The sequence below is a fragment of the Pleurodeles waltl genome, chromosome 12 (genome assembly GCF_031143425.1).
Source record: "Pleurodeles waltl isolate 20211129_DDA chromosome 12, aPleWal1.hap1.20221129, whole genome shotgun sequence".
In the NCBI taxonomy this organism is placed as follows: Eukaryota; Metazoa; Chordata; class Amphibia; order Caudata; family Salamandridae; genus Pleurodeles; species Pleurodeles waltl.
The window spans coordinates 707624523-707651450 of record NC_090451.1 but is presented as its reverse complement, the minus strand read 5'-3'; the positions used below and the strand labels follow the sequence as shown (position 1 = coordinate 707651450).

Below are 26928 nucleotides of genomic sequence, written 5' to 3'. Positions count from 1 at the left end.
TAAACCCCTCCAGGTCACCGAACAGGTTGGTGTTAACATGAACAGGCCTAAGATTCAGCACATACAACATGTTAACAGGTTAGCAGAGTGAGTAAAACATCAGGATCACAACTTCACATGTGGTTGATTACTCTGGGCAGGGTTACATTACAGTCCAGAAAGAGGCACATACTAAAAGGGGGTTGGGGGAAAGATTAAAGAGTTCACAAATGTTATTTGAAGTGTTACTTCTAGAACATGGGTTTAAACATCATACCATCGCTGGCAGAAATACAAGTTACATATAAAGGTTAAATAAAGCAAGTTACCTTTAACCTCACTCCCTTGGCACCAGAAGAGTCAGCTCTTTCACTTCCTGCCAAATCCACCAGACTTATTTTACTGACCTGTTCAAGAAGGGAAAAAAAAAAAAACATGTGCATCAGTCAAGGTCATTTTGGACACTGTACATTATGAAAGGTTAACTCTCCAAGGGCCAGATGTACGTACCTTTTTTCCTGTCACAACCAGCCTGATTCACAGAATCCAGCCATTTGCAACAAAAAAAAAGCATTTTAGTATGTACAGACCCTATTTTGCGATTCAGTAATCTATTTACCGAATCGCAAAAAGGGTTTGTGAGTCGCAATTAAGAAGGGGCATTCCCTTCCTAATTGGGAGTCTCAGTGTGATGTAGGATTGTTTTGTGACTGTGAATGCAGTCACAAAACAATAGCAATTAGCACCAATTTCTAATTGGTGCTAACCCATTCGCATACGGAAAGGGGTCCTAGGGGACCCCTTCCCCTTTGTGAATGGTAGCGAAAACATTTTTTTCAAAACAGGCTCTGTTCCCACGGAACACTGTGTGCTCTGGAAAAAATTAAAAGAAAACTTTTCATTTGCGTTTAACAAATGCATCATTTAAAAAAAACTGCTTTATTTAAAAGCAGTCACAGACATGGTGGTCTGCTGTCCCCAGTAGGCCACAATCCCTGTAAGCGTGGCCATTCCCAATGGGGTTGCAAATTGCGACCTACCTCACGAATGTTTATGAGGTAGGTCATTTGCGACCCCATTGGGAATCACAAAGTGTCATTGACACTGCTGTACATCAGGTTTTGCGAGTCGCAAAACTTAATATTTGTACATGTGGCCCCAAGTTTCTCCTTGCTAATCTAGGATTTGTTTCTGTATTGTCCAAAGATCTGTGTATGTAGGTACTGCCTTTTAAAAAGTAAATTATCCTTGTGGTGTATCAAACTCGACACCTTTCAGCAGGCCCATCTAAAGGGTATGCAGTCAAGGCAATGACTTAACACTGAAGGTTCTCCCATTTGATTTGACTCCTCATATTTAAATAGTGTGTTATTACTCAACTCCTGAGATCTTTACTTTCAAACCAGATTACACCTGGGAGCCTTTAACAGAGATTAGCATGAATGTGATGTCAGAATAACAGTGAACTCTGCCTTCCAACTGAAATATCTCCTTTGCATCACTGATGTTAAAAAGTGGCCATTCAAAAGGGAAAAGTTGTTATCTGAGTGCAGTGGAAAGAACATTCTTTAATATTACCTGCATAAAGCTGCCCACTACTCATCCCCCAATCCTTACACCTATGAAGGATGTTCAAGTTATAACAAAGGCAAGTTAGGGCACAGGATGCCAGCGTGCACATTCTCAAGGAGGCATAACCACTTCCTAGTTGCACTGACTACAAGGAGATCCCAGAAACAGGAATCACGTTGCTGTTATGGTGAATAGTCTGATACTGTGTCACCCAATGACAGGCATGCTGTCTGTGATGAAGCTGGCATGCTTCCACACAAGCAAAGCTAACAGAATGACTAATACACAGTTTCAGAGCTAAACAAATTCATGAGATAAACAGGGAGAGAATATCATCCTCTAACGGGTGGTAGCAGACTGCTGCTTCCTGTCATTTAAACACTGCTTTTCCTGACATCTCTAAGCAGAAGTAAAGGTGAGCACGCACAAATGTTCAAATGTAAACACTCTTAACACAGCATTTGACCTCAAACATTCTACTCTAGTCATGCACAGAAATGATGCTTTAATATGTTAGAAAGGGCAGGCACCTTGTATGCTCTTGACCACGCCTTGGGTGAATGGTCCTAATGCACCAATATGCTGAAATAATTTGTGTCAGTGTGACAAAGAATCACACGAGTCCTTGGGCTGTATGTCTACCATTAAGCATAGCTAGAGAACAAGGTATTTACACTATCTGATGAGTGGCACAAGCTTCTCTCATGTCACTTGAAGGAGGGATAACTGTGCGATTTCCATAAATCACAGATCTGCATCCATAAGCAACTGAATATGCGTGGAGTAGCCAATGGGTATTCATAGAGCATTACGTAAATCGGTGCATGCCCCTACAAAAGTGTAAACCTGCAGTTACTACTTCATAAAAGAAAAGAATAAGTTATTAGCCTTCAGGAATGTTCTTTCTGGTGAAAGCTCTTTCTAGCGGCTGAATCACCTTTTGAATATCCCCAAGAACCAGACTATACCTAGAGAATTGTCTCCGCAATGCTCCCACTCGAGATCATCAACAACCTTGTGCAGCTTCTGGGAGTGATGGCAAAAGGAAGTATATAGTTATCACCCCTGTAAGCTGACATCATTTTGTCTTGCAGTCTTTCGCACCCTCGGGCAGGGATCATCCCTGGCAAAATGTACATGATAGTGCCCTGAATCTAACAGGGAATTCTGCAGAATCACTGGCGTCCACCCCATAGAACAGGAAGGAGGGAGAGCAGTGAGGAATCTACGGGACAGCATATCCTTTGGGGGCAGAGCTTGGTGAGCAATAGTGTAGGCTGTGCTGGATGCAATCTCCGTAGAAACCCCCCAATTGTGCCAGAAACCCCGATACTGCTAGGCAGATAGTGACCTCCCTGGGTGCAGCGCAGTTAAATATGACCTGCTTGGTGGGCTGTGCAACGGGAATGGTGGAGTGCTGCAGCTGACCCGGATTGTGTGGCACCCTGCTGGTTGAAGGAAAAAAACAAGAAAGGAACTGAGAATCCACAATCGTACCATGATAGGCCACAAACTGAAGACTGGTGGCGTTCAATAGCAAATCAACAGCAGTGTTGAGTCTTGCAGAGAAGAGAGGACTCAGAACTTCAGGACTGGATCGGCCTAAGAAGGAGGCTGGCTTCAGCAGAGCCAGTTGAGCTGTGTGACAGGCTGCAGTGATACCTCATGAACGGGCGATACCCGGTGGGGCCTGAGGACCAAAGGCAAGCAATAAGGGAACCTGGAATAGACTATCCAGCTGCAGACTATTCCTCTTTTGAATATTCCTCAGACGTCAGATTGGATCCGGAAACGTTTATCGTGATATCTCTGCGAACTAGAAGGTGACACCAAATGGCTCCAGACTGATGCCGTGCCTCTCCAGAAATGAGGCGTAGGGCCTATACTATATATGCACTGTATACGAGTGGTCGTGATAAAGTAGGCCCAGGTTGGAGAATTAAATTTGATAAATATGCCTTCATTCATAAGATTATGCAAATGCATATCTAATGCTTTTGCACACCTGTCACATGACTACACCATGACTGGAGTCCAGGGCCCACAGAAACAGGTTGTGTAAGTACTTGACTGACATCTGCTTCCTGCAGTCTAGGCAAGGCTTGAATCTTCTTGTTTTTGAAGGGGACTTATTCCTTAGCACACTGTCATAGAAGAATTGTGAAGTTGTGAGAAGACTTGATAAAAGTTGGGAGCAGAGGTCTAGCCTTCTTTAAAGGACGCATTAAAAAAGGAAATAACATCAGCATCCAGGGTCTGCTCCTCTATAGGATTCTGCCCTGTCACTTTCAGGCAGTTCGGTGTCAGTAGAACACACAGGGCACCACCCACAAGTGTGCAGGAGCACTGCTGGAAACCTTCTCTGGATCCAGTCTGCGGGCAATATTCTAAGAGGGAAGACTCTTTGGTTAGAAGTTCCCATCAGAAATGTTCAATTTCACCTGGAACCTTAATTTCTTTGGGTTCAAAGAAAGATCATCCTTGTTCATTCAAATTGGGGTACCAATGTATTTCCTTCCTTTGCTTCTCATTAAAGCTGAAAAGAGCAGTAATCAGATTTACTGACCATTTTGGAAATGGGCATTATGCTGGATTTCAATCAAATGCCTCCAACCGGATAATTTATCAAATATTTTTAATGGTGCAGTGGTGGTGGGAGAGAGATGGCTGTTTCGGAGAGGTGGACTAACAACATGCGAGCAAATAAAAGGAGAACAACAATTCCAAATGGTTCCTATGCTAGATCTGATAGTAATGCAGGTAATGTCTACATTTAGAAAGCAAGCAACTGGAGTCACTCTGCTGATGTACATATGTATTACAATGTGTGCTATGATGCCGTTATGATGGATGAATACTTCAATAAATAAAAAGGGTACAGAAAACTGCATCAGTTTGTATAATTTATTTTGTCTGCGAGATGGGAGGCAAACTTCTCCTGGTGATAGGGGTCTGCTTGTGTGGAGTTCGCCAACATCTGATCCCTCTGGGCATTAGAAAACTCCTGAAAGAAGTGCTAGTTTCAGGTGAAATAATTATCATTCATGAGATGTCACTACTGATGTCTCCCACCTATCAGATGGAACTGGAAGGGATTCCTTTGCCCATACAAGGATGAAGCTGGTAGGCTGAGCCACCAGAGGGGCGAAGTGCAGCTATTACTGCCCACAGCTCCTCCACAACCATGCTTACTAGATGCACCCACATTTTTTGTTGTTGGTTGTGAGGATGGGGTGGTGGAGAGAGGCGAGTAGGAGAGGCTCAGATCTTCCCACCCTCCCTAATATATCACTCCTCCCCTCCCCCAACACGAGCATTGACAATGGATGCGGGGATTGGCAGACAAAGAACCATGATTGCTCACACAGCTTCCTCTCAGAATGCTTCTCTGTCCATGTTGTATAACCTGCCTTGTCATTTACATACACCTGTTTCTATAGAGTAAGCTCAAATATTGTCTTTTTACCCTACTTATACTTTATTATTAATAATTGATCACTAATGTTTGGTAAGGTTAATAGACTGATGACCTGTACATTTTCTTCTAATTTTATTTAGTTAAAAAAATAAAGTGAAGATATTTTGCCAGCTTACCTTTTCAGTGTCCAAACTTGTCATCTCATCGTGCCTTTTTTGAGTAAAGACAATAGTGAAGACTGCATGGGAACGGCTGCTTGTCTCATTCATGTTGGTTGCAGCTACAGTTCTAAAGTAAAAATTATGAAAGCAGTCAAAACGAAGTACAAAGAGCAAGTGCTGCCAGTATATTTCCTAATGTCTGATGCCACAACTACCTGAAAGCTTCACTTGCTCAACACAGATTAAAAAGAACCAGATATGGGAAACCCACTTGAGTACTTTGGGACTGCAGCAAAAGTTAAAACTTACTGAAATAGATTGACTTACGAGGAAAACTAACTTACCTGTAATGAAAACTTAACTGCCCCTGTAGGCATCTGCTCTTAGCGTGTCGTGCTGTAGATTCACATCCTGTGCATACTCCTGCCATCCAGTATTCAGGTTGGACGTTTACAACTTGTTTTTCTTTTTAGAAGTCTCTCCAGTCACAAGGTATATGGTGACTCCTCCTTATACCTGTATTGCACTTCTGCACCAACTCCATTTTATATATATTTTTAGTACAAATTGTTATGGAGTGGTAGGACAATGTGGTGGCATGTGCACTGCTATATAAATAAGTATAGAAGAGAACGAAAACCCTGGCCACGTGCATCCAGGATAGAGGGTGGGTGCATGTGAATTTACAGCACTACACATTACAAGCAGATGTTAGCAAGGTAGGTAATATTTTCAGTTTGTAGTATTTGTTGCTGTAGATAGACATGCTCTGCATAAACTGCACAGCAGTCCCTTTGTTTAAGTGGGGGCTAGAGTGTGGCTGGAACAAATTTGTGAGATAGCCTCTTAAAGACCGTCTGACCAGCTAGAGCTTGCTTCTAGTAACAACATCCACATAGTAGAGTTTGGTAAACAAGCGTTGGGTTGACCAAGTGTCCTCTTCATAAATAGCAGGTAATGGGATATTACCTAGGAAAGCCTTGTTTCCTTTGGAGTGGGCCCGTGGGGTCAGGGGCACAGGGAAAACTATCTTGGCTGAAGATAGCAGGTTTAACTACACCAGACTATCGACCTAGCAATATCTGGTGTGAAATAGGCTGACCTTTTTTGGAGGTTGCTAAAAACCACAAACAGCTATTCTGCCTTACAAAAGGACTTTATCATACCAATGTAGTACACGAGGGCCCTCTTGACATTTAAAGTATGAAGGCTCGCTCAGCCACTGACTGCGGATGTGAAAAGACGACCAGGAGTTCTATGGTCTGGTTGAGACGAAAGGGTGAAATGATCTTTGTTATTGTCACCTCTGTACCCGCCGCTGCCCTCCCATAAATAACCTTCAGAGGTGTATGGCTGGTAGGGCTGCTTCTGCCCTTGGGAAGGGTCCGCATGTGGGGGGTGGCCTTACAGCCTGCACTGTATTGATGCCTGAGAAAGGGCCGTCTTCAAGCAGTGGTCTGGAGTGTCCTCATGGCCTTAGCCATGTTCTTTTTTAAGTTTCTCAAACATTTAGTCGAACTGTTAGTAAAGCAAATTTTCTCCGTCATGGGGGAGAATGAAAAGGTGTTTAAGTCGCAAGATACAAAGCCATGTATTTCGGTGACTGCGGATAGTTGTTTTCACTTCTAGTGCTGCAGTGTGTGTAACAACTAGGGCACAGCGAAAGCTGCATTCATGACAGCCTTGTCCTCTGTAACCAGTTCCTCTATCCTTTGCCTGTATACAGGCATCACGTGCTGAAGTACCTCCTGCATTTGGTCCCTATGGACCCGGTCGTATCTTGACAATAGACTAAACCAAACGGGCAATGTGCCAGTGGTTAGCTATCCCGTGGTCACCCTTTTACTTGCTGCATTAAGAGCCTTACTGTCTCTCTGTGTCGGGCGGTGCGGTGTCCCCATCCCCTGAGAGTTTTCTTACTTAAATGCATAGTGACGGACTAAGGAATCTGCTTCTACATGTACCCTGATGTATGGTGGGGCACAAGTGAGACCTTGTACTTCCTTTAACCCTAGGGGTTACTACCATGGTCTTGACTGGATCCTCGGGAGGGTAGGAGGTTAGAAGGATACAGATCTGGGTCAGGGTACCCAGGAGCATCTGAATAGTGTGCCTATAGTGACAGAAATTGTGGTTTGTAGCATTTTATAGTGTGTCCGGAGGTGTCAGGGGAGGGAGAAACTAAGATGGAGGAGTTAAAAGAAGAGGAAGTGGAGGAGTTGTGGAGGGGGGCGAATTGGATGGGACTGGTGTCCTTGCACCTCTTTCTAGCTTGGGAGCTGGTTTTGGCGCTGACACTATGTCTTCCTCGTAGGCTGTCTTCCTCTTAGGTGGTAGAGTGTCCACCACTTTGTTAAGTGGCTCAGTGGCAATCCTTTCCATCTGAAGATGTATATACAGCCTCTTTTGCTGGGCAATAAACTCTGCTTAGAGCAGCTTGAGTATTGGATGCCCCAGGCTTTTCAGAGCCGGAGATCTGACATAGAAGGGTTGGCGCTTGGAAGTGACACATTCAAGGTTGTTGGTCTCTATCCTGAGTTAAGTCTCAGCCCTTAGTGTTTCGGCACTAATAGTGGGGTCAAATCCGAAATAGCTGTTGTTGCTGATGGCGTCTTGGGGCCTGTAGCTGTTTTTGGTGCCAACATGGGCTTTGCTGGATAGGAGGCTACAATCTTTTTTCATGGCAGCTGGTCTGGAAGGTTGAGAGTCCGTGGATGCTGGAGAGTGTCCGCTCTGAGCGCTTCTCATGGGTTCAACCCGCTCAGAGGGCTGAGTTCATGCGCTTTTCTGTTGAGGGAACCTGCCAAATGACTGCAATAGCAAAATCCTGTCCCTCTCCAACCAGTGTCAGTTTCAATCTTTGTGTGAAGTCCACAACACCTTGCATTGTCCAGTACCACATGGAGGTAGTACTGTCATTAAGAACTTGAACCGACACACACTTAGTAAACAGCAGAATACCTTCAGTGGCAGAATAGGTTATGTTGCAATGCTGCTCAAATGAGCACCATATTAAAATTTCCTAATTGCCTAAGTGGGCGCCCCATCCGAGGGATGGCAAATCAGCCACTACCGTAGAAAATGGCAACAATGGGCAGAAGAGACTGCCACAAGTCGTGCTGCAGTTTGCAGCCACTATCTAAGATTCTCAGAAACTGCCTCTGATATGTCTGAAAGGCACCTCCCCCAGTACTCAGTACAATGCAAGCAGAGGTTCCAAAGGAGGGCACATAAATGCCACAGAGTGAAATGTACCATCGGGATATAAATGGTCAACAGGTCCAACCAACAAAACAAACGTTACTGGAAGAACAGATGCCACCGGGATCATAGTCTGAGTCTCCCAGAATCGCTGCAGAGGCAGAATGGCCTTCAACGCAACAGTGTGTAGAATCTTACCTCAAAAGGACATCTCTACGTGGGTTGGAGGTGCAACTTGGAATCACTGTTTGAGAACTCCAGGTCGAACAACGGTGACACTGTGCTCTGCCAGTGGTCCACCACCACCTGTGACAACCCTATCTTCAACAGCCAGCCGTCAATGTAAGAAGATAAGTGTATCCCTAATTTGCAAGGTTGGGGCGTGACATGACCCAAGACCCAACAAGGTGATGTAAGGCAAACAGCGGTATTGCAAAGAGTGGAACCCACTACAAAGTACAGGAATTTCCAACGGTATATAGAATAATTTTTCCTGTAAATTCAAAGACATCATCTGGTCTCTCTCTCAGTAATCCAATACCTGAGCAATAATTTGAATTTTAAATGTTTTGTGTCAGGAGAAATGAGTTCAGCACCGAGGTATCAAATTCCTTCTTGCGTAGAAGGAAACAGTGGGAATAGAGGTTTTGTCCCATCTTCACTTTAGGTGTCAGCTCGATTCCATCTTTTAGGAGAAGATGCAGCATCTCTCATAACAGAATCAGGGCATAATACATGAAGACTGCCGGATGGGTAGGGCATATGCGAACTGAACAACCAGCAGGACCTACTAGTCCAGAGTAATGGAACACCAGGAGTTTAAAAACTGGTGAGTGTCTCCACCCTCACACATTGGACATATGCTTGTCAAGAGTGAACTAAAACATTTATACTGTGTTAATGGGTGGAGAACGAGGACTGCTGCTACCCTGACTTCTGAACCACCTCTCCCACTGAAACTCCGAATGGGTTGCATGGTCTGTTGCTCTGACTGTGATAGCTGGTGCTGACTGAAGGGAAGCCCCAAAACAAGCCCCAGAAACTCCAGTACAGCTTGTGAATCTGGAGCGTAAACAAAGCAAGGACTTGCCAGTGCATCGTAAGAGGGCTCTGTTTAAAAGTATCTGAGCAGAATCTCTCTGAACACCAGAGTCAGGGACCTTCTAATAGCATGTCCATAAAAAGAGTGCAGACGTCTCCAAAAAACCCTGAGGAGTGAACCTGAGCTTGTCCGTGGATGATGACGTTGATTCCCATGACATGGCAAATTAATTTGTTAGAGTTCGGCCACTGTGCAAGATTGTCCAGCCACATCTTTTAACAATCAGTGAAAAGGGGAAAGTAAAGGCCCACGAAAGAGTAGGAAGAACCTCTTGAGCCATTTTCCAAAGAGAATGACCATAGTCAGCCAGTAGTCAAAAGGAAGTCAGAAGAAAGAAAATATATTTTTGCTCATCAATTCATTTAAACTTCCCATCGTGGGTCGTGAAGCAAAATGAATTATGAGTCAGTTTGCATGAAAAGCCAGACTGGGAGAGGGAAGCTTTGTCAAAAACGTAGGATCTCCAAGAGTCAGCGTATGACCTCTAACAATGTGGTGGCTAACTGCCAGAGCAGAGAAGGGCTTGGACCGAATCTCCAGCGGGCTCCTGCCACAATGATTGAGGCATACTTTGGGTGGCCACTCTAGCATGCTGTCACAGATAGTTGTGCCCTGTTCTTCTCCAGTCGTGGTAGGACTGCCTATGACAGGCATATGCATTAGTCTGAGACCTTCTGGACCAGACAAAATTCATGGTCATGACAGATACTTAGTAGTTTTCTAAAGCTGTTCTTTAAAATCACATACAAATAAATGATGGTCCATGGACATCAGAGAGAGGTAAAACCTTTTTGATGCTCTTTCCAGAAAGCGGGTGTTGTCATTTAAAGCTGAAATAGGTTGGGCTCTTTGTTTATGAACAATGTAGTCTTCCCTCTCCTTATCACTCTGCCCTCCCCAAAAACTGTCTTCTTCCATATTAAGAATGCTGTCTAAGTCAGACAGGTTCTCTTCCCCATTTCCCTAGGAGTAGGGGGACAGGGCATGGAAGTAGAGCAGGGGTTGCGGATGCGGATGCTTCTGAAGTTAATTTCGGGTTAGGAAGTTCGTGGAAGTGCTTGGTGGAGCATAGAATCTTACCCCAGATTAAAGGGAAAGTGTCTGTTTTTCCAGCAAGTGAACAGCCAATCTCCTTTCTTTATCTTCAAGTGCTCTGAAAGGAAGGTCCCACAGATATCACTGCAAGGCTGTTTATACGTGGGATAAAGGCAATGAATGCACTGGTCATGAGCATATCTGTATAGGTCTTTATCCGCAAGACTCGAGAAGAGAGATTTCCTCTTCCTCAGCCAGCAGTGCAGCTGGTGAGAGTTGACAATCCTCCAGGGCCAACACTGAGGCGGAAATCTCAAACCCCTATAAAAACAACTCACAGTTCTACGAAAGCTGACGATAAGGCTGACTGCAGTAAGGGGGGAGGGGAGTAAAGACTGAGATGTAAGTGACACCAGATCCAACACAGGTTCAAGCAGAGCTCTTCTCAGGGACTCCCTTCACCCACGGCAGGCAGTAGGTATCTGAGCTATGGAGTGCTCTAGTGGGGGGTACACAAACCTAGCTCTAACGCCTCCCTGGCTGAAGCTCAGGATGCTTCACACTAGGTCAAGGTCTACTAAACATACGTTGCTGTTGAAGCCTACGGCCATTTTAGCCCCGCTTCCCAGCCTGACAACTCAGAATGATTCAAGCGTATGAAAATATCAAAGATCTAATACTAGATAATAATCTGCTCTCACGAAGAGCAGCATTTTTGTTCATCCTGTGCTTTTCCGATATTAGGTTAATGACTTTCTCATTTTTCACCACTACTGCCTGCCATTTCATCCTAGAAATACCAGAGAACTATCAGATGCCAAGCTGTAGCATCTCCAGCCAGCTGAATGACAACGCCCAGACCGTAGCTTTCCTGATGTCGACAGTGCCACGTAAGTCAGTGCTTAATTTGTAAATAAAAAGGTGCCGGTGCCCAAAGCCATCCTCTTAAAAACGGGCTGCTGCAATTAAATGTGTGAACACATAATACTGAGGTAGCGTAATCCTAAAGCCATTTTGGGCCTCTTCAATCCATATAAAGCCACTCCCTGCCTCTTCATCTCACTCTTGCAGCTTTCTGCATTCTCCCTTAGTGACGCTTTTTCGTTTTTCTCTTCCTTCGTCTTTCCCATTTGTGTCTTTTGGTTGTAGCAAATGCTTCAGGCATAAGAATAAGCCCCGGCCCTGAAAAATAAGTGCCGGTGCTCAGCACCGGAAACAACAAGCACAAATTAAGCACTGCATTTAGCTATCCCAAAGTGACTGAGTTTCCAGAGAGTGGTGGCAATCAGGCAACGATGATTCACACCAGCTCTCATGGAGACTGGGTCTCTCAGTGCAGGTCTGCGTGGAAGCAATGGCTGTCAGAATTGCTTTTTCACTGAGTGGCTAATGTTTCCAGAAGGAGATGCACGTTATTGTCCTGTTCCACTGGGACGTTTTGAAGCCTTGCAGCCTTCTCTACAAGCGTATCAGATGCAGCTACTTTGCCTGGCAGTCAAGGTATACTCTGATATCTGCCATTTCTCGCAGCTCCACACTCAGGCACTTACAAGCTTTTTTAAATTCATCTGATCTTACAGTTCACTCTCCCAGGGGATGGACCATAGGTCCTCATAAAGGGATAGTGGGACAGTGACTCTCCTCATCCTAGTCACAGGTATTCGTCTCATGAGTTAGTGGCACACTCCATGAATTATTCTGCATCTCATTCCCATTATTTTATCCTGGGTACATTTCGGGACTCATCTACTTTGGCCATGGGTTTTCATCGGTGTGGGATATTGTGTATAAAAGATTCACCACATTTGACTTCGGCTTGATGAGTTTGGTTGAATGTCAGACCTAGCATTTTCCAACTAAAGGTGAATGCTTTTGGACCAACGACTCTGGTTTGACAGAATGCTTTTAGCCCTCTTGGACGTGACTATGTTATGGTCTATCAGTACATATGTGTCTTGTAACTAAATTTATCGCTTTTGGGTCCAAATTTGAAGCTGAACAAGTTGCACAACGAGCATTTGCATAAATATTTGTGTTCTGTACACATTTAGATTACCAATGTGTGCTGTTCTAGACATCATATACACTATTGAAAGGGGATATTTACACTGTTTGAAAATTAGTTAACCTTAACTGGGGTCTATCATTATGTTACAGATGAAGGCTCATATGCAATAAAACCTTTAAAAGAACCAATAAATATGCATCTGGAAGGAGATGGAAGAACTTTCAACCACGTGTTATACCATAAGTAATCATGGTATCTAGGTCCTATTAATAAAACTGACCCATCACCAGGTCTCTTGCAGTCACACAAAAAGCTTCTTGTGCCCTTGGACAGATCATGCGTTTATTAATCAACAGGTGGATTTTGGGTTCCTACTTTTCATCACACCCAAGAACAAGCATTAATCCTTGATGCTTCACTAGTGACTGGTCACTATGGCCCCAGGGCCTCTTACCTGGCTTTGTTTCCACAGTCCATCAGGTCAGCAATATCGTTGAAGGAGGTGACAGCCAGTTTGGAAAGGTCTTCTACATAGGGCCCCATTATTGGGTGCTCGCGCACTCTGAGGTTGCCCTTGCTTTTGGGGTTCAGCAGGTCCCGCACCCGTTCACAATAGATCTCCATATAGCTGACCTAGGACCATTTAAAAAGAAATCTGAGCCACATCCACAGTAAATTACGCCACATTTGTCTACACTGAAACAGGGCTACTGGTTTTACTGCTGCCTGGTCTATCCTAGTCCAATGTGTTTTATCCCAGATAGAACACACAAAGTGTGCAGTGCACACAAATTCGAACTGCTTCATAACTCCCAATGCAATCAGTGTCCTTACCCAATAAGTTATTTTTATGTCTGGACTGGTGATGCAGCTGTCACAATACAATTATGTGAGCATCCCTAGAGAGCAGCTTTGGCTCCGCCCACATGTTCTGAGTCAGAAGTACAAGTTTTGAATGGGCAGAAGCTGTGTGCGCTTCCACAAAAAAAAAAAAAGTGTTTGATCTCTAGCAGCTGGGAGCATTTGTTTATTTACCCAACTGCCTAAACGTAAACTTTCAAGGGCACACACAACACTGTAGTGGTATCAAAGTGTCTTAGGTAACAAGGTAATGTATGGTATTTTTTTTCTCCAGCAGCAGCACAGATTGGAGGAGATGAGTCATTAACATACATGGAGTTTTAGATCTGGCCCGAAAGTGAACTGCCATATAACCTTTTAATCTACACCAACATTATTCTTATCCACTCCCATGCTTTTTACTGGTAATGTTTCACACTGCTACACAACATTCCTTTACAGACAGACCTACACTGCACCAGACCAAAGCTTGTTTCTTTCTGGAAAGTCTTTAAAGGAAGCAGAAGCAATGAAATCCATCTAAGATACAAGATAATCCAGCATAGCCACTGCTCTTTAGATAATAGACTAAAAATGAGGATAAGTGGTGCAAGAATTTCAAGAATTGATTTCAGTAGGCACACTGCATCTGCTGCAGAGAACTGTTACCCCAGTCAGGGGATTAAAACCCAGGGATGATTTAGTATCTCAACATTCAGGAGGTCAGAGAGAGCACAGTCGGGTCTGGTAAAACAACACCACTCTAAAGCAAGTCACCACCAGTAAAACAAATGCACACTGTGACCACTCTCCCCCCATTAAAAGCCACTGCTGCTAAGAAACAAGTGATCAATCTGTTTATGTAAATGACTAACATCTCCACATTATGCAGCTATTGTTCTGCCACACTTGCCAATGAAAAGGCATTTTTCCATTTGCCTACCACATTTGACCACATAGATGGAGCTAAATGAAATTTCGGAATTGCTTCGTGTAGTCCACTTAAGTCTAGCCTGCCAATTTTCATGCAGTTTCATGCAAAGGATGAAAAGCTTAAATTTGATTTGCACCTCCAGGCAAACCACTGAACAGATTTGCACCATACTTGGCAAGTATGTGGTAGAACTGTACTTCGAAAGCATGTTTTTTGTTGGTTTGGATGTGAATCGGTCTAGTAGTTTTGGAGGAAACCGTGGACACCCAACACATTACACGGTAGTAGGGGTCAGCATATGAACAGAGATACCAAGGGCCGAGAATGGCAGACCTGAACCCTCTACCATAACCCTGGTCAAGCTTCCTGACTTGGTACCGAGTGCCCAAGGTAAGCTTAGCCAACACTTGGGTCAGTAAAGCTTGCCCTGAGTGCTGCAGCTGTCGCTGCACTCCCTGTAGAACTAGCCGACACACAGGACTTAAGTCAGCTCAGTTTTGACATTACTTTAAAGTGAATACCTGGATCTCTTGATCTCTCCTGGATGAAGTTAGGGCCAACAGCAATGTGGTCTTTTAGTAAAATTTAATATCTGCTCTTTGTATGATTTTGAATGGAAGTTTTATGAGAAGTGCAAGGAATAAATTCAGCTCCCATCTTTGAGAATGCCGTAAAAAGCCGTCTTACATGTTGGTTGCTGATTCTGGAACCTTGAAAGGAATAGGAGTGTAGGAGGCATCAAAACCTAGAAGAAAGGACGCACTTGGAGTGGTTTTGAAGATTATGGATGTAAATCGTTGGTGCTGCACCAGGAACATAATCTTTCCCACTTAGCCTGATAAGTTTCAATCACTGAAGATGCTTTGGTTTAGGCAAAGATTGCTCTGCAATCTGATGGGATACCGAGATGGGTAAATTCCATGACTTTAGAGACTATGCTATCATTTGAGACACCAGTATTTTGATTAAAAATCTGGTCTTCCTCTCTAAGCAGATTTTGTCAGTGGATGGATGAAGCTTCCAATAAATGAAGAAGGTATGTACAACAATATTGACAGGGCCACGCAGGTGCTACCAGTACCATTTTGCAACGCTGTTTTTTACCTTCCTGATTACCTTAGAATCAGGGGAAGAGAAAGACAGGTGTAAGCAAGTATCTTCACCCAAGACAACGAAAGTGCCTTGCTCATTGGTGCTACCACCAACTTTAAATGAACCTGCATTTTTTTTGTTCTGGGGTGTTGAAAAAGACTGAGCACCAGACGTCCCTACCAATGAAAAACCACGTCTGGTAGATCTTGATTCATCTACTTATGGGTAACATTTGCTGCGGAGTGCATCAGACACTCATAAGCTGCCTACTAGCACATGTGCTGCTAATAAAGGTCATACGTGATGGTCCAATTCCACGTGCTTTGAGACCAACGGTTTGGTTTCACTAGTTTTTCAAACAGAACAGGGATGTAGTCTTATTTGATCTCATAAGAACTTAGGAGTTGCTCAACTTTCAATGAAAAGACTAAAGGCCTCATCTCATTGCTCAGAGTTCCAGAATTTATATATGGAGTAATTTTTCTTTCCCAGACAAATGGTCTCTGGCTTTTAAGTTTTGCAAATGAGCTGTCCATCCATGTCTATGATTTGGAATCGACCCTTAAAAGAAATGGACTATTAAAGCTATTGCGCATTCAGCTCTACTAGCAAAGGACACCTTTTCAATTTACAGTGAGGAATAAGTGGAATGCACTAATTAATCATCCTTAACAGGCATTTGAAATTGCAAACTGTTGTGTTTTATAAACACCGAATTCATACGGTAGGAAGTGTAGTTTACTGAAGGTAAGTAATTTGATCTTCTGATGGATTCTTCCTACCACAGACTCCTCACTTTCTGAGCAGATACCAAATCAGCGACTAACAAAAGGGGAAGTGTATTAGGCGTGGACTTGCCCCAAGACATTCTGCAGGACCAAGCGAGTGAAATGGCCTTCTATGCAGGCTTGACTGTTGAGGCAGGAGTGCTTGATGAGCTAATGCACAGACGTCCAAGAAGCAGCCTGGAAGACTTTCAGTATTGGAACATCCATCATCAACGCCATCATGGAGCCCACAGTACCTCTGGAAGCTTCTTTTTGGACAAACTGTACCATTCTTAATGCACATGACAATCCACCTGGATAAGGTTCGTTTTTGCTATTGCCCTTCCCTGTGTAGCACCCACAAAGTTTGAGAAAGCTGATCATCGACCCAGTACTCTTATGCACTGAAGGTAAAAACTGAGAGCTCTTTTTGGAGCCAGCCAGTGAAGCCTCTGCTCCTCTCTATTCTAGAAGGATACGGTGGAAAGAAAAAAGGCGAGTAGAGTACTGAGCCACAACCTTCACCCAACAATCTGAATATATAGATTTGGTAGATGGGTGCCTGTCTGCAAGAAAAAGGTCTGCTACTGTGTCAAGTTGCAGCGAAAGCTGATGGCTTCCACTGCCAACACATGGGAGGAACTGCGATGAGAGTCTTGAACCAATATGGTGCCTGGAAATAAGCAAGAGCTGCGGGTAGTAGCAGCCATCAGAATATCTCTTTTTCTTATTAACTTTTCACTATTTCCTCACAGGAATGCCTTCACGGTCTGCGGACTGCCCCTACAAACACACATAATACTGAGTTTGCCTATATAAAACACACCGTAGAGGAGTCTGAATCCGCCAGATCATGCAAGGACACCGAAGAGCCACGAAGGCATAATACAGAGGATGAATGGATGAAGAAAACTCGAGGTGTTCAGAAAAGCTGTATTGCAAATTAAGTTAAAAACTTTCTTTTATTTCAAAGATAGTATCTTACAGAAATATAAATCATTAACATTTTTTGAGATTGTAAAAGTGAGTGAAATATAACATCTGATAAAGTGATACAACAATTTTATAGTTCCAAATGCAAAAACAGCCCTATGTATATCCCAAGTCCACTATACAGTACACATTTAATTTACATGCCTTAAAATAACAATCTAAAATGAGAAATGTCTTCTTCTGTACAACCTGCAACAGGTATTGCTGCGGCAAATCTTCTCACTGAGAACAAAGTGACGAGTTAATCATATCAAGTTAACAAACATCTTTTAAATACTCAGCAAAACAATTTGCAGAGTGGCAGCATGTCTCCCCAGCCCCCAATTCAGGCTTTAGCCATTATCCTAATAGTGCAAGTTCCCAGAACAATCTACTTACTCATTATTATTTTTTATTTTTTTTAGAAGTTAACATATGCTCAAACGAGAAGGGTGTCTCCAAGAGTAGTGGTGGTGGAAACACATACTAGGATAAGTGTCTGCAAAGCAGGTACAGTAAGTGGGTGATCATGGATACCACAACATCCAGGTACAAATGTGCTGCTTGACAATTCATCTGGCTGAAGAAGTTAGGATCTTACGCTTTTACATGAAACAAGGGCCTTCTGTGATGCTCAAAACACATGCAACATTAGATGACCGCACAAGCGTTTGTTAGCAGGGCTACACTGCACAATGACATGAGGTGCTGTAATTGAACTTACCATAGCTTACCTAATCGCACACTATATTTCCTATAAGCTATTTCACAGACCAGTGCTCTCTCATGACATGTTTTTCTTTTATATTTAAAGGCTGCACACTCAGAACAACAACTTTATGTGTACGCTTGTTAAGGCATTGCTATTTGTAAGTACCACGCCGCCAAATAAATCTAAAGATGCATACCTCCACAGAGAACGACAGATCAGTAGATTTGTTGTCACCAATACGTGCAAACAGATCTTCACAAAGCTGAAAATAAAAAACAATAAATGTATCAACGATTTTTAACCACAAGGTCCTCTCATGTGCAATCCTATCTTAAGCACTAAAAACAGCAAATACCTGGGCAAGCATTGGCACACAAAATCTGAGTTTATCACCCACATCTTCAAATACACAATTTACTATTACTTCTTTGGGCCTATGACCACAACAGGGTAGATAAGGAAAGATAACATATGGGCCAGATGTACTGAGGATCGATTAGCAACAAACACTGGCAAAGCCAAAAGGTCTCACCTTTGGGGTCTTCTGGGTTTGCCAAAGGTTCTTAGTGAGGCTGTGCAGCATGGCAAAATAACACTTAAAAAAAATGGTGAGACATTCGTCTGCATCACTTTGTAGACATGCACACTGCGCATGCACACACCTACAAAATGATGCAGTGCTTTAAAAAAAAAAAAAATACTTTACTCATTACATGAGGAGAAATAAGGATTAAAAAAAAATATATATATATATATTTTTCTTGTACGAAATCAAGTGACAGAAAGCAATGGGTAGTTGGAAGCAACACAGGAGAGGAAGGTGAAGCGACATGGGGGCATGGGTGGGAGGAAGAAACACAGAGGGGACAGGTGGGGCGGAGAAAAGCAAAAGGACATGAGAGAGCAATGTGGAGAGTGGGGAGATGAATGTAAACAGGTGAGGGTAAGAGCTGCATAGAGCAGAACATGGAAGCCAGTTAGAGGGCTGGTCAGGAGCGCCTCTGCTCAGGTGCATGAAACTTCGCAAGCAGGATAGAGCTAAGTATACATGAGACACCAGATGAGGCGTGGCAGCGCAGAGCAGACCAAGCCTTAGCCCAGGAGAAGAGGCATGTTTGCAACATCGGATAATAACCAGAAAGCGACACACGGTGCATGTGTTGTGCTAGAGGAAAAAATAGATAATTTGAAGCAAAGGACAAAATCCCTAGAGGTCTCAATAATGGAGCTTAGGAACCTGGGTGACTCAAACAACGAAGAAATAGGCAGGTTTGAGGCAAGAGATAAATTAATTCTGGGAAAACTGGAAATATCTGAGAACAACGCAAGGCAAAATAACTTAAGGATTTCAAATGGTCACCACAGCGGGTGACCTATTTGCTGAAAAAACACAATTGAACCATATTGATTTAGCACAGCTCCACAGGTTTCCAGAGACACTGTTCCTCACACATGCTAGTATTATCCAATATTTTAAATGTCGATGGGCGCCTGATTGGGTGGAACCCGCCACACATGAACTTACACAAATGATGCACTCTATGGGTCGGGGGCGATACTTAGTACGATGGATAAATACTGGAGCACCCAAGCGCACTTGTCAACCTCCCTCACTCCAGTAAGAGACAAACGGGAGAATAATATGGGTAAGACTCTCCAGGATAAAAAATTGGATTTCTTGCTTGGATATCACCCTAAACTATTGAGAATCTCACTCTTCAAATTCATATAGTTCTCCATTTGTCACTGTGCATACCTCACACCACAGATGCTTCACACCATGTCTCCCGCCATTCCTGACACGTGCGCTTGTTGTCAATCGCCGGAGGACGGTCTCATACATGTGTTGCGGGACAGCACTCATTTATATCTTTATTGGACACAAATGCCCATGGCACTCACAGAACTCACCAGTAACAATCAATGGTACAAGTGGGAGTACTGCCTCCTGGGCCTTTTCCCTAGACTGAAAGCCACCAAACTCATGACTTCCTTTGTAGATCTCACACCAATACTAACTAAGCGCCCGATAACCAGGCGCTGGACATCGCCCATGGCGCCATCAGTGATGCTGTGGTGGGGGGAGGTGGAGAGCTGAGGGTCGGCAGAGAGCGCCGCTCTGCGCAGAGAGGAAGACAGAGGATTGAGAAAAAGACCCAACACCATGGAAAGGGATGATCTCCTAGAAACACTCAAACATTGGAGCACATCTGAAGCTACTAAGAATACATACGGTCTGGAACTTACCATAGAAGTAGCAGCCCCACTTAATGATACAACACAAGTAGTAGGGTGCCCTCCCCGACAAGCATGCTTGAGAACGGCAGTCCTACGTTTCATTAACGCACATCACACATGACTACAGTTATGCCGCTGTTCATCTCCAGATCCACTAAGGCAGACGGCAAATTTTGACAAATTAGGTGCAAGTAAGGCAATGATATCACTGTGGTTTTAGGCGGGTGGGAAGGGAATGTTTATGTTTCTGCTTTTGTTCATTGCCACATGTTCCTATTACACACCACAAAGCTATTCCAAGGCGCTACTTTATTTATTTGAATACAGAGGATCTCAAACTCAGTGCCGGAGCGGAGTTCCTACTTACTGTCGTGTAGACTGCAAGATAGAGATTTTTGAATGATAATGGCTGTAACTTCTTAGTGTTTTTGCGAAAATACATAAAGTTTGTTTAAAAAAAAAAGGATTTCAAATGTACGCAAAGGGAGTGATCTGAGGTAGTAAAGCAAGCACTGGCAAAGCCAATAGGTCCTGCCTATGCAGGAGCTATTGGCAATGTGTTTTAGCCATGTTGGACACCAGTGTGGCTGCTGTTTAGCATGGCTAAAAGTTAGCTGCATAGAATGGAGTATAATGTGGTGGGGTGGGAATGGGGTCAAGTGGGTAGGAGTGGGTTAGATTGGAATTGGTTAGAGTAGGGGAGACAGGAGTGGGGTAGATTGGAGTTGATTGGAGTGGTTTAGATTGGGGTGGAGTGGGTGGACTCGACTGGAGCGGGGTAAATTGGGGTTCACTGGGGGTAGAGTGGGGTAGCTTGTGCTGAAGTGTTGTAGATTAGAGTGGAGTACACTAGGGTAGATTGCAGGGGTGTGGAGTGGTATAGATTAGGTAGAGTGGAGTGGTGTGGGGGGTACATTGGGGTACAGTGGAGTAAATCGGGGTACAGTGGAGTGGGGTAGAATGCGGTGGAGCGGATTGGGCTGGACTGGGGTAGATTGGGATGAAGTCGAGTGAGGTAGTCTTGGCTAGACTGGGGTGGGATATAGAAAATTAAATTGAGGTAGATTGGAGAGGTTTAGATTGTGGTTGCATGGAATTTGGGGGAGTGGGGTAAATTGAGGTGGACTGAGTTATTCTGGAGTTTAGTGGGTTTAGATTGGATTCGGGTAGACTGGAGTGGGGTTGATTAGGGTAGAGTGGTGTAGACTAGAGTGGAGTAGTGTTTATAGGGGATGGGTGGGGTGCATTGGGATAGATTGGAGTGGGGTATATGGGAGTGGAGTGAGTTAGATTGAGTTAGATTAACGTAGACTGAAGTGGTGTAGATGGGGTAGACTGAGTAGAGTGAGTTAGATTGGGGTAGAGTGAAGTAAGGTAGATAGGGCCAGGTTGATGTGGAGTGGAGTGGGGTGGGGTAGATTGAAGTGGAGAGGAGTGTAGCTGTGGCCGTTAGGCTACACCTGTTGCATCTAAGTGCATATGAATATAGGGTGCCTGAAAGCGCTTTCAGTTTAATGTATAAGAGAACGAGAACTTAGTCGCAGCTTTAAAGGAGAAATTGAGTTGTTGCTGCACCGAAGCATTTTAAACAGACACATACTGTGTAAGTGCAGAGAAGAGGTTATGAGACTGAGGTCACGTGATTTGAGGAGAAATGGATTAGCAGCAGTTCTGCCTAAAATCGAGGCACTTTAAAAAGGCACATACTTTGTGTTTGAAAAGGGTAACATATGTCCAAAATATTTATGTTGCTTAGTGGCTGCCCTGCCTGAAGCACATGACTGGACTGCTTGTCTGGAAAGACTATGGGAGTCTGGTACATACTTTATATGTGCAGAGAAGAGGCACAGCATCCAAACACATGCGGTCACACGGACTGCTTTAGTATTCTGTGCCATTTGATTGGAGCTGTAAAAGGAAGCACAGAATTCCAAAACAACAAACCTGCAGGACGGAAGTAAAAAACAACCTAAAGGAGTAGCATGGATTTGGAAATTGTGGACTAAAAATGTAACAAGCATTTGCAATACAATAGGTCTCACAGTTGCTTGAGTTGGAGCTATTGGCATTGTAAATTCACAACTGGACTTTTCTTACCACATTAATCGGTCAACCCAGCCTCATAATTTCATCTTTTCCTGCCATATAATTCCAGTGGCCCTGCATATTACTAAAGCATTTCCACTTACCTTTTTCCTCTATCTGCAACAAAAATGAAAGTGTTGCCATTTAGCATCGTATTTTAAATCTTCCATGCTATTTCCAATAGAGTACCACTTTCACCATCCCACCATCAGAGCTGCTGGCTGGCTAACACAATTCCCCCAAAAGAGACACAATTTCCCCAAAAGAGACACAAGACAGCCACAGAGGAGAAATAAACCAGAATGGTCACCCACACATTTCAAGAGTGTTCAAACAGTCATAGTGTAAATAAGGATGTTAAGTTGGCCTGAATTATGGTAATAATTGTAATAAGGAGAGATTATTAAAACAAATACAGTTATCATATAAACCTTTATCAGAAATAAACTTTCGGCATTAGACTGTAATGCTCAAAACAGCCCCTAGAGGGCATCATAACAAAAATATAATTTGTACGAAACATGGTCATGTAACCATACTGTTAGCCGCATGAAAAAACAAGCGTAAATAATGCAGTGTAACCATATACCTAGCCCCTAGAGGGCATTTTTAGGGCTAACAGGTATACCGCAATGATATTACAAACAAGGCCGTTAAAACAAAACTTCTCCCAGCTGTAAAACAAACGTTTTAGCCATAATAAAGCTTAAAGGCCACTGAATGGTGGGAGGAGTTAATATTTTGGAATCCCCACTAATTAATGTTTTGAAGGTGGTCCCATTGTCCTAGGACCACCTCTGGCTGAGTTATGAGTCAAAATAGTTTGTACAAGTAATGCCCTGCAAAGCATTATGGGACAAGTTTCTGTGCCGCACAAATTTTATTATGTTTATATGACCCTAATGCTTAGAACAGCCCCTAGAGGACACCACAATGAAAATAGCATTTGTAAGAAATATGGTCATGTAACAATATGGTCAGCCCCTAGGGGGCATAACCACACTAAAAGAAAACAGCAATAAATAATGCAGTTTAACCATATACTTAGCCACTAGAGGGAATAGTGCATTATATATATATATTCAGGGGGTAACAAGCCTATAACTCCCAGCTGTAAAACAAAAATTTCAGCCATGAAAAAGCTTAAAAGACACTGAATTGTGGGAGGAGTTAATATTTTGTAGTCTCCACTAACAGTGTGGGGACCCAGAGATGATGTAGAGAGAAAAAGCACATTGTGGTCAATGTTTTGAAGGTGGACCGATTGTCCTAGGACCACTACATGCTGAGTTATGAGCAAAAATGTTTTGTAAAAGTAATGCCCTGCAAAGCATTCTGGGTCGAGATTTCCAGAGTGCAGTGAATATTGTAGTATCGGCTCTCCCGCTGTGCTCAGGAGAGCTGCTTTCATTTTGAGTATTTCTCTTTTATGTAAAGCATTTATAAATTTCTAGTGTTTTAAGGGGATAGACACTTGAAATTACTCTGATTAGGTAACTGTAAACAATGTGACTAGTGCTCCAATACCGCAGGCCGAGGTCACGCTGTTGTGCCGGTTCGCGCCTTGAGTGCCATGGCTGTCACACAAGAAGGGGAGAGACAAAAGAAATCGTTTGCCCACGCTGAAGTATGTCGGGAATCATGCAATTATCAATGTAACAGGGGCAGTCTGCAAGACGTGACAAAAACAGCCTCAAGACGGGGACAAATGTAAAGCATTTACTATTGACATCGTGATTTTTGAAAGGCAAGCCTTCGAACGAGTGAAAAAGATGGGCGTTACATGGGAGTGGTTAAAAGCCCACAGAATACTTACAACAGGTCAAAGTGGTTGCAACTCAACCTAAAAAGTACTCTACATCACAGCACGATCAGAGGAAGGACACTGATCAAGTCAAATCAATTAGTACTTGGTCCATGCTCCGCAGAAATAAAAAGAAATGACATGAGGTATATGGTGGCTAATTAGGAGAAGACAATTAACTCATCAAATGGTAAGTAATGGGCAGGCTCCAAGCCATTTTCTATATACAATCCCTCTCAAAGCAACAGTGCATGAGTGCGGTTAGGTGAGACTTAAAGGCTATCCCCTGAAAGACACGACTATAGATCTTTCCGTGGACATTCAGAGGGTGCATCAGAATCCCCTTAAGAAAAATCCCAATAGGAAAAAAATCGAGAGCAACATGGAGTAGGGAGAGGAGAAGCACACAAGTGAGAAAGCAACACAAGGGGGAAGATGCACACAAGGATGAGCGCATCACATAGAGGGGCATGGAAAAAGCACACTGGTGGGTGAGAGAGAGAGAGTAACACAGAGCGTGGGGGGTAGAAAGATAGCTGGAAAACACATGTTCATCAGTGGAGTGCTTAAGACAAAAAAGTAGTTCCCTGAGAAATAAGCAACAGAAGGACACAAGCAAATTGGCAATACTCCAGGGGAGGGTCAGACAGAAAATGGACTTTGCAAGCCATTAAGTAAGCATGCAAATGAGAGCATCAAAAAAGCCACCATTGGTAAGCAATTTGTGGGCTGCACACCTCTCTGTTTTCTTCTTAAGCTCACACTTTGTTTCTCACAACCAGACAGGTGTGCCGTCTGGTAGGCTTAACATAAAAAAAGCATTCACACATCGTGCACCAATTTTTTCAAATCAATTCTGGTTTTGCAAACCGACTTGTGTATTAAGAGACCGGTTTGCAAAATTTGCGTTCAGAATGTGTAGTAATCCGACCTACTTTATTAATATTAACTGACGCAAAATGGAGTCAATCACAGGAATGGTTCTCTCGTTTGGCAAAGGATTTGCCCGTCTTCAAAATTATGAAAATATAATTGATAAATGTCATTTGTAATGAAAAGGATCAAGACTCCTATGCATTTGGAGTTTGCATGTAATTTTATTGGCAACTAAATATGCAATTAACTTATGTGATCGAGTATGAGTAAAAGGTTACACTGGAACTTAACTATTATGTTTTATATCGCTCTATATTATATTTCCTTATATCATTAGATATATTCATGCTACTCTCTGAGGTGTATGTTAGGAATTTTTTGTAAAAGTTATTTGTATTTATATTTTCCATAACTTCCTTAATCGGTCAAGTGTTCTCTTTTTAAATTCAGACCACTGATTAATGATGAAGTGATGAATGACCATGAACATTATATTGGTATGATTAATCTGAGTCTTCCTCGAGGTGGTCTCCACGAAGTGCTAAATTAACTTTTCAACTTTTGGTTCTGTCTTTAATTCACCCATTACACTTATTTGGGAATTTTCCAGCACCTACAACTTGATAATAATTACTTGAACTGCACTTCTCTCACGGGTGATCATAATGTAAATAGCCATTCTAACAGAGGGACTAAATAGGTATAACTATTAGGGACTGGCATAGCATAATATTATCTTCCTTTATTTCCTCAAATTATCTTCTTCTCTCTTCCTAGATTTTGGGGGTAATGGGACCCGTTGTATTTTCTAATTCTTTCTTAAATCTATTTTCCCTTCCCTGGGTTATAACCCAGTGGACTTCCTGGAATGATCACTGACTTGCATGACCTTCTTGCATGTTGAGACTTCTATTATCTGAAATAAATTAGAGCTTATAGGTCTACTAGTGACCTTACTGTGTTTTTTTACATTTTGTTTTCAGCCATGAGAAGGCACCAGGTGAAATTACCGGTTACAATCAATCCTATATATTGTGAATTTATTGGATCTACTTAATCACATTTCTCATCATTCGACGTATCTTTTGTCCTTTGCCTTCAATTGGACATATGAAGTGTTAATTAAAGACTATTCTGACTTAATTGATTTATGTGGGTCCTCATATTTTTAGCTGTTGGATTATTTAATGAAAGGGGTTATAGTCCATAACCCCTTAAATTTTGAGCACCCACTCAATTTGTCTCTCTAAATTGGGCATTCAACAGGAAGGGAATATTTTGGAGCTAACGATACAGGAACAATCGCAGGAATGGTTGCCAGCTAGAATGAACAGACCACTACGACAGTGACTGGCTCATCGTTATAGGATGTAAATAAATAATAAAAAATGCAGTCATTTTCCTTAAAGGAAACGGGTTACAGTTAAAAAGGAGAGTTACTTTATTTTTTTTAAAGTTTGTTTGTAAGTTCACGGCCTACACACCAACAAACATTTTTTTCTACATTCATAAAAGCAATGGGTCCCAAAGGGAGCCCTTCCCTTTTGCTAACGAGTTACCACCTCCTCCGAGGTGGCGTTAACTTCTCAATGGTTTGTGAGTGGAACTGCGGTTACAAATCAATGATACCCCAGACACCCCTGATAACGGATCACAGTTTGGAAGTGACGCCCTAATCATGGTCTTTCCAAAATGCAACACAGCATCTATTTCCAAGCCCATTTTGAAATGTGGAATGCTTTTACCGAGTTGCAAACAGGGTTTACTGAATATTTAAAAGGGACTTCACAGTCACAAACCCTCTAATTTTGGGAGTCAAAGGCTGTGCGACAACAAAATGCCTTAGTACAACTGGACCTGTGTTCCATACTTAAATTACCAGATTTGAAGTAGTAAGCTGCTCGCCATAGGAACTCTAGACCTTTAAGGCCATCATATGTACATCATGTCTTCTTGTTAGTAGACAAGCACAATATAAATTAACTACCTTTGAGTGGGTGGCTTTGCCCACTGCCAGGCTTCACCCACACTCGGACCCCTTTCAGATGATCCGCTTTTTGCCAGCTCATAAACAGGAATGTTTTATGTTTAGAAAGGTTGAGGGGCACGAATGTGGGTCTGATGACTAATGT

The 26928-nt window shown here is 42.9% G+C and overlaps 1 protein-coding gene across 2 annotated transcripts in view; it reads right to left on the bottom strand.

Annotated features, from left to right (window-relative positions):
• LOC138266930 (kinesin-like protein KIF1C) overlaps positions 1–26928 on the bottom strand; it is a 272097-nt gene that overhangs the window by 94570 nt on the left and 150599 nt on the right. For both annotated transcript variants that reach the window (XM_069215707.1, XM_069215708.1), the window contains exons 5-8: positions 17990–18055; positions 12931–13109; positions 5146–5257; positions 309–386 (exon numbers count right to left, since the gene is read on the bottom strand). In XM_069215707.1, the coding sequence (XP_069071808.1) occupies positions 309–386; positions 5146–5257; positions 12931–13109; positions 17990–18055 (435 nt within the window). The remainder of the gene's footprint in view (positions 1–308; positions 387–5145; positions 5258–12930; positions 13110–17989; positions 18056–26928) is intronic.